At 43.4% G+C, this 8,924-nt stretch overlaps 1 protein-coding gene across 1 annotated transcript; it reads right to left on the bottom strand.

Annotated features, from left to right (window-relative positions):
• Positions 1-8,221: 8,221 nt before the first annotated feature.
• On the bottom strand, positions 8,222-8,629 carry LOC120915827 (pleckstrin homology-like domain family A member 2). Its single transcript, XM_040326628.1, has one exon. It carries the CDS (start codon positions 8,627-8,629, stop codon positions 8,222-8,224), a length of 408 nt encoding a protein of 135 aa, XP_040182562.1.
• Positions 8,630-8,924: the final 295 nt, after the last annotated feature.

Below are 8,924 nucleotides of genomic sequence, written 5' to 3'. Positions count from 1 at the left end.
CAAATGCAGAGGTAACCTTCAGTGAAAACTACATGTCAAATTAATTAGTGGATTTATATACAAATATAGGTTGTTCCTGTAAAAGTCAAGCTTGACCCTACACTCTTCCACTCTCCAAGCCTTTCTGTTGGTCGCTGTAGCTGTGCATCACATTAGGGATAGACATTTGGCAGGAGGGTGGCAATACCAAACTTAGCTTTGAGATTGGCCTCCTGTGCTGTATTTGGCCCGGTTCACACTGCCTCGATTTTGAAGCTGACATCCCAGCGTGACTTCAGCACGTTTTGAATACGGTTTATTTAACAGAAGTCAAATGCTAAGCGTGCCGAAGTCACACCGAAAGTAGTGCAGAACCCTTTCCTAGTTGAGCGACGTTTTTGAGACTTAGACATCAAAGGTCGCTCCTATTAAAACAGTTCCATTGTACATAACAGGGCGCAACTTGTCATGCGACATGTGCTTTCAAGCTCAGAGCGTATGTCACACCAGTGTAAAAGCGGGCCTTATTAAGGCTGCTTTCACACTGGGCGGGGGTCTATTAGTGGTAACGCGCCACCAGTTCTAGCAGCGTTTTAGTAGCGCATTTCGTCCGCTAGTGGGGAGCTTTTAACCCCCGCTAGTGGCCGAAGATAGGGTTAATAGGGACTGTGTTGCGCCGCATCCAAAGCGCTTTTTAGGTGCTTCGGAAGTGCTGCCCATTTATTTCAATGGGCAGGGGCATTGTTGGAGCGCTGTATACAGCGCTCCCACACTTCCCTAAAGATGCTGCTTGCAGGACTTTTTTTCCTGTCCCACAAGCGCACCGCCCCAGTGTGAAAACACTCGGGCTTTCACACTAGGGTGGCATAAGAGGTGCTTTTCTGGTGCTTTACAGGTGCTATTTTTAGCGCTAAAACGCCTGAAAAGCACCTCAGTGTGAAAGTAGCCTTATAATATGTGGTTCCTAAGAATGTATATTCTGATTAAAGGGTTAATAAAGGAAAACAATTTTTTCTTTAAAATAACAAACATGTCATACTTACCTCCACTGTGCAGTTCGTTTTTGCACAGAGTGACCCCGATCCACGTCTTCTGGGGTCCCTCGGGGGCTGTCTCTGGTCCTCCCCGCAAGAACTCACCACATTCATGCGAGAGAGCTCACATTGGTGATGAGTCCTTGTAGGCGTGCTCCCGTGATACAGCAAGCGGCTATAGCCGCTCACTGTATCACTCGGCCCTGCCCCTTGGCGCGCAGCGGCACTGGATGTAATTGACAGCAGCGCCAGCCAATGGCTGCGCTGCTCTCAATCCATCCGCTCTAGCCAATCAGCGGCCAGGCTGAGCGGTGAAGAGGATCTCGGGACCGAGCGCGGCACTTTCGAGGGGTCAGGTAAGTAAAATGGGGGCTCGGGGGGGGGGGGGCGGCCTCATCAGATGTTTTTTCACCTTAATGCATAGATTGCATTAAGGTGAAAAAATAATTCCTTTACAACTCCTTTAAGCATTATTTCATCATAAGCTCAGTTTGATGTGCCAAAGTTTTAGTTGATGTGCAAGAGAAATTATTTTACGGAGTATTTTAAGACGTTCCCGCAAAGTGCCTTATGATCACATCACTGCTTTGTCCTACACAACGCTGCTTTCTGATAGGTAAACTTTAGTCCTGTGCAGGGGTCTCCAAACTTTCTAAACAACGGGCCAGTCTTCTGTCCTTTTGACTTTAGGAGGGCCGGACTAGGGCCATTGGGAGTAGAAAATGTCCAGTGGGAGTAAACAATACCATATCTTTGGTGTCAGTGGGAGGACCAGTGCCCCATTGTTGGTGCCAATAGAAGAAATTGTACCCTTTTGATAGTGTTAGTTGGATGAATAGTGTCCCATTGGTGGTTTTAGCAACAAGAATGATTCCCCATTGTTGGTGTCAGTGGATGGAATAGTGCCCCAAGGGCCGGATAAAGGCAAGCAAAGGGCCGCATCTGGCCCCAGAGCTGCAGTTTGGAGATCCCTGGTCCTGTGTGTGAGGGTGCTGACACCAGGGCACCTCCCAGCTTCACAAGCCCAGGAGCTCCTGAATCGCATGTAGCTTTGACCGTTTTGTTGTGTGTTTTCATAAGAGAAACGAGAGAGAACCTGCTATAAATTAGTTTGGATTGACACCTTTCAATGCCCATTTTCATGGATTTTTGTATGTGTTATCAACAATCAGACATTATCAATGCATTGCACAGATGGGAACTAGTACTATTTAAACAATGGCACACCTGTGTAAATGCCCTCAAGTACGGTGTGTTTGAGGGCAACCTCAAGTACACCTGTTACCAAAATAAATATTTCATCTCTCAATGCTGACCTGTCAAATACTGGCTTCCGTGCTTTCTGAATCATTGTCTTAAGCACAGGTCAGTGATGAGAAGCCTGCAAAGAGGTTGCGTTACGCAGGCAACAAGCCCAAGAAGAGGAGCTAGGACTAAGCCACCCTATTCCTCTACCCAGTGCCAGTGATCTGCTTGTCAAAAGGGAGCAGAGCAGAAATTCCTGCCTTCTGCTGGAAAACAATTGCGGCCAGACGACTAGTACCACTGCTGGAGTGACCACACCCATCCTCTCAGGATCTCCAAGGATTGTCATCACATCCCAGGATCTTTAAAGGCCCAGGCTAGGGTTTTAGCCACATGCTGGTTATTTTCATATGCTCTGGTAAGCCTCCGATTTATAGGGTGTTGGTGGTTCCCAAGTCATTATATACCTTATATGTGTATTGATCCACGATATACTTCACTATTGAGTGTTTTCTTTTGTGACACGGTACAAAAATCGTGGATTCGTTTGGGGGTTTCAACATCTTTCTCCCCCCCCCCCCCCCGTGAGGATCGCCTAAAGGCCCTGGCTGGGGTTTGCAGCCGCAAGCATTCATTGTTTGCCATGTGGTAAGCCTCCAATTTTTATTGAATCGTGGTGGTGGCTGTCTCATTTGCTCTTCAACATTTGTTCACCTTCATATGAACTTTATTTATTGTGGACACACTGGGACTATTTTTCATCTTCTTTTTACAGCTTCCCATTAATTTGGGCCTACTGGTTTCAATTTTTACTTTCGATCAATCTTTGTTTAGATTTAATTAATTAACTAGCGCAACATCTCCTCTCTTTTTCCATATTATAGACAATAATGAATTCTTGTATTAGTGCAGTCTTGTGTAATTTAAATGAAAAAGTTAGCCTGCTCATGTCGTTTTCCGTATACATTACACTAGAATGCATTTCGAAAGGATTGTTTTCTAGGACAGCCTGTCTCAACCATTTTACCCCAGAAGAATACTTACTACCGTTTTTCCCTGAAAATAAGCCCGGGTCTTATATTAATTTTGGCAACAAAAGACACAGTAGGGCTTATTTTTGGGGTAGATCTTAACGTGTAATGTGCTGTCTTCTCTCCCCCTGCCTGATTGGAATCCCCACTGTGAACCGAGGAAAAAATGCTTGTAAAATACTATAATCCACACTATTACAGTAGTATATAATGTACAATGTGTGTTTCTGTAATATATTTGTGGCAAATACCTTCGTTATAGTGTCGCTCTGCGCTTCTGTGACCAAACGGAGCTCTCTTTCCCACAATTATATTACAGAAACACATACATTGTACATTATATAGTACTGTAATAGAGTGGATTTGGGGATTTTACAAGCATTTTAATCTAGGGCTTATTTTCAGGGTAGGGCTTATTTTGCAGCCCTCCTGGAAAACAACGCTAGGTCTTATTTTTGGGGAAACGCGGAAAGATCAGTTTATTGGAGTCAGAAGCAAAAATGGCCTTTACATTGGTGGTCAATAGAAGGAATGATACTCATACTGTGGTGGTTAGAATGCCATTAATTGGTGTCTGTTTGCTTTGACAAGTGGCATTGGCTCCAGAATTATGCAGGCACGATTCAATGGCAGATTAATCACCAATAGCTCAAGCGACCCCTAACAACCTTTGCAAGAACCCTAGAGTTCAACAGAATGGCTGGTCTAGAATATACCTTCCTCTGTAGTCAAATACCCTGATGAAAGGGGACTTTAAACCCCTCTAACAAGTTGGAATTTTACTGAATTTGTCTTCTGAATAAAATTCCATCTAAATGGAATCTAGATGGAACTCCAGATGTCAAATTTTTAGCATGTTCCTCCACATTCTTCTAATTTCTATTTGACATACGAGCCATTCTACTCCCCTGAGAGATGTCTAAAGAGAGTTTGCCTTATACGGACAAAGCACTAAACTCAGATCAATACTGACACAGTGGTTAACCACTCAAAACATCTATTACTTTACTTAGCATTACAACACGATCACTCATTTGTAAAGTACATACATGCATGTCCAGCCTATCTTAGTATTGTTCAAGGACAAATGTGTACTGGAATATGCAGCCACTACACTGTGGCTGCATAACTTTGGGTACCCATATGATCAATGTGGACAGAAATATCTTATATAGTATAGTACAGTGATGGCGAACCTTGGCACCCCAGATGTTTTGGAACTACATTTCCCATGATGCTCATGCACTCTGCAGTGTAGTTGAGCATCATGGGAAATGTAGTTCCAAAACATCTGGGGTGCCAAGGTTCGCCATCACTGGTATAGAATATTATACTGTACATCAAAACATTGATTATATTTACTTATGCATATGATCCTCCAAATTTTCTAAGCAAAGGGCCCGTTTGCTTTCCTTTAGACTTTAGGAGGGCCAGACTGCGGCAAGCGGGAGTAGGAAAATGCCCCCACATAAGTGCCCTATAATTGGTTTTAAAGGGAGAAATAGTGCCCTATTCTTAATATGAATGAGGAGAATAGTGAGCCATTGATGGTGTCAGTAGAGGAGATGGTGTCCCATCACCAATGTTAGTTGGTGAAAGAGTGCCCCAAGGGCCAGATAAAGGCATTCAAAGGGCCACATCCAGCCCCCAGGCCACAGTTTGGAGACCACTGGTATAAACTATGGCCTGTTGCTGGTAGCTAATAGAATGTGGTATAAAGTAAAAGCATATGCAAACTGTTTCCCCATTGTAGCCTTAAGTAACTATGCAAATAGTGAATAATTGACTATCCATAGACATGCCACCTTTGTGACAATGGCCAGACTTGCTGTCAGGCATGGCATTACAGTGTGGGATGGGTGTAAGGTGAATAGTCCATACCAAGAAAATGGAGACAATTAAGGCTCCGTTCACATCTCTGTGTTCCGAATCGTGGCAAATCACAGGATGCCCGTGCATTCCCGGTCAATTTCATAACCCTCCCCAACGCAACGTGATTTTGCCGCAATTCGTCGGGCGACAAAATATGTATGAGTAGACAACCTCATTCTACTAGCACCCATTCTTTATGTGACCTGAGTATGGTTTACTAATGTCAAAGTTATTACGTCTAAGGCCCCGTACACACGGTCGGACAAAACCGATGACAATGGTCCAACGGACCGTTTTAATCGGTTCACCGCTGAAGTGGCCTGATGGTCTGATGTGTGTACACACCATCAGTTCAAAATCCGATCGGGTCAGAACGCGGTGAAGTAAAACACACGACGTGCTGAAAAAAACGAAGCTCAATGCTTCCAAGCATGCGTCGACTTGATTCTGAGCATGCGCGGGTTTTGAACCGATGCTTTTCTGTACTAACCATCGGTTTGGTCCGATGGGGCAGCGGTCCATCGGTTCGGTTTTGAAGCATGTTTTAAAATTTTGGACCGAAGGAAAACAGACCGATAGCCTATACACACGGTCGGTTTGGTCCGATGAAAATGAACTTCGGTTCATTCTCATTGGACCAAACCGACCGTGTGTACGGGGCCTAAGGCCCTTTCCTTATAAATTAAACATCATGACTGTCTGATTAATTAAAATCTTGTACACTGTCTTTGTATAATCTTTTTATTTTCATCTCAAACAATATCAGAGCCCACACAATTGTGTGCTACGAAAAAGGAGTTTATATAATGGATTACTCCAAAATGTCCAGAAAGGCCCCCAAATATTATTGGAAGGGCATGTTCCCCATTTCTCTTTAAAGGCCCTAAGTGAAAGAATTGGAGTGGTTCTTTTAAAATAATCCTAATACTATATAGATATGGTCCAGAAAAGATAGTTTCACCCAGAGAAAAAGGCACCTAATCCCAAATAGGTAGAGAAAGTTTTTTCCAAAAAAAAAGGAAAGAAAAGGGGATAATTTGCGGTGCGTATTTTTGTAGGATGATAGTGATGAGAAAGCACAAATTCTTTGTTATAAAATTTACAAAAAATACTTTATTCATTTAGATATACAAAATATACAACAAATTCTTAAAAATAAGTGGACAAACAGTTGTTGAATTGATTCTGTGGGTAACAGGAAACATCATTCAGTTGAAATAGGGATGCAACTGGAAAGGAAATCGCATAGACCCTACATGTTTCGCGGGCTTTCGCTTCTTCAGGGGGATTTCCTTTCCAGTTGCATCATTATTTCAACTGAATGATGTTTCCTGTTACCCACAGAATCAATTCAACAACTGTTTGTCCACTTCTTTTTAAGAATTTTTTGTATATTTTGTATATCTAAATGAATAAAGTATTTTTTGTAAATTTTATAACAAAGAATTTGTGCTTTCTCATCACTATCATCCTACAAAAATACACACCGCAAATGATCCCCTTTTTTTTCCTTTTTTTTGGAAAAAATCCTTAATACTAGTTTGTATCTAGATGATACATTTAAATTTCGTGCAACCTTCAAAAACTTGCAAACCAAAAATTTCAAATACATGTGTTGGTGAGTATCAGGATAGACTACCTACTATGAAAGGGCATAGTTGCTAGTGTTGGAAAAATAATCTGATGTTTTACTGCAACCTTAACCTTTGCAGTTCTCAACATTCTAAGTCCAAATGGCATAAATGATGGGACCATTTGCATGGCCCCAAGGACGCTAGCACTTGCAAAGTCTTAGCGGTCTATTAGGAGTGCTTTTCACCAATTTCAAAAATTGTGCAAAGAGCAAAGTGCAATAGCCCTTAGTAACCAATCAGAATTATTGCTGCTGGAGTTAGACGCTACAAGATTGGCTGCTCCTTGTGTTGATATATTAAATAGGTCTCCTTGGCCCAGATTCTTAAAGGATTTACGACGGCGCAGCGCCATGTACGCCGTCGTAAGTCCTAATCTGACCCGTCGTATCTATGCGACTGATTCTTAGAATCAGTTACGCATAGATATCCATTAGATCCGACAGGCGTATGTCTCTTACGCCGTCGGATCTTAAGTGCATTTTTTTGGCCAGCTAGGTGGCGCTTCCGTCGAAATCAGCGTCGAGTATGCAAATAAGCTAGATATACGAATTCCCGAACGTACGCGCGGCCGACGCAGTAAAGTTACGATGTTTACGTTAGGCTTTTCCCAGCGTAAAGTTGCCCCTGCTATATGAGGGGCAGCCAATGTTGAGTATGGCCGTCGTTCCCGCGTCGAACATTTAAAAAGTTACATTGTTTGCTTAAGTCGTCCGTGAATGGGGCTGGACGTCATTTACGTTCACGTCGAAACCAATGACGTCCTTGCGACGTCATTTAGAGCAATGCACACTGGGAGATTTTACAGGCGGCGCATGCGCAGTTCGTTCGGCGCGGGGACGCGCTACATTTAAATGATACACGCCCCCTACCGGCCGAATTTGAATTCCGCCGGGTGATTTACGCTATGCCGCCGCAACTTACAGAGCAAGTGCTTTGAGAATACAGCACTTGCCCGTGTAAGTTGCGGAGGCGTAACGTAAATGAGATACGTTACGCCCGCACAATTTTGCGCCGATCTACGTGAATCTGGGCCCTTGTTTTTATTTTATGTAATACTGCTTACTGTAATGGTTAATTTTGAATTACATGGGTACCCCAATGCACCTATACAAAACACTTGCATGGCAATGCACCGCAATGCACAGTAACACACTACAGTGTATTGCGGTGTGCTGTGATACACAAAATAGAGCAGGTACAATTTAGGTTTGTTGTAGTGCGTTAGGAAGCCCATTCAATGGGTTGCCTTAACAGTGTGTTCGGACATTGCTCCTTGTAGCAGAACACGGCCAGAACATATTGCTGGCGACAAAAAGCTGACCGTGCCAGAATTAGCGATGAATGCTAAAGCGCAACTAAAATACTTGTCCCTAATAGCATCTGATTCTTACCATAGAATTCACCTTTAACAATGGACCTCATGGAGTCATGGACCCCAGCTTCTTAAGCGTTCCCCTGCATCTCTGGCCTGGTGTTCTTTTCGTGCTCTGAGTTCTTGTACAGCTTTTCTGTTCTGGAAACCCACCAAGGCTAGCGTGATCTCTGCGTTCCACCGACTGCGTTCCCAGCAGCGGAAGTCTATCTCCTGCCCGTCCATCGTGACTAGGGTAAAGTACACTCGCTCCCCTTTCCTCTCCACGCACTCCAATTTGGCCAAGGAGTCAAAACGCAAGATTTTGGCCTTGCCTCTTTTCCGTGGGTCCGTATACAAATGCAAACCTTCTGCGGTCAACACACACCGCCGCTTCTTCCACAGTTGAAGAAAGCTATCGCTGCGTTTCTCTAAGTCGCCCTCCTTGATGGCGACAGGTGACGCAACAGCAGAACGATTCATTGTGCGATGTATCTTCAATTATGTACAATTCTGCTTCCCCCGATGTTTCCAAGCCAATTGATTAAATTGTTGGTAATATTCCGAAAGTCCTCAAGGCCATAAATTTTGACGGTAATGTTCTTCAAAGCTTAAAATCTGAAGGCCAAGTCCTTTTTTGGTGTGGAAAAAAAAATCACACTACGATTTTTTCTTATTTTAAAGAATTATGAAAAATAACCTCTTGTAGATGGCTTTTCGATGCATAATCTGTGCAGGATTCCAGTGACGGTATCACTGGTAAAGTGACAAAGCAGAA

The sequence above is a fragment of the Rana temporaria genome, chromosome 10 (assembly GCF_905171775.1).
Source record: "Rana temporaria chromosome 10, aRanTem1.1, whole genome shotgun sequence".
NCBI classification, from domain to species: domain Eukaryota; kingdom Metazoa; phylum Chordata; class Amphibia; order Anura; family Ranidae; genus Rana; species Rana temporaria.
This window is presented reverse-complemented; position numbering and strand designations above follow the sequence as displayed.

Coding starts and splice junctions, on each gene's coding strand:
- LOC120915827 (XM_040326628.1), bottom strand. CDS start 8,629: ATGAATCGTTCTGCTGTTGCGTCACCTGTCGCCATCAAGGAGGGCGAC.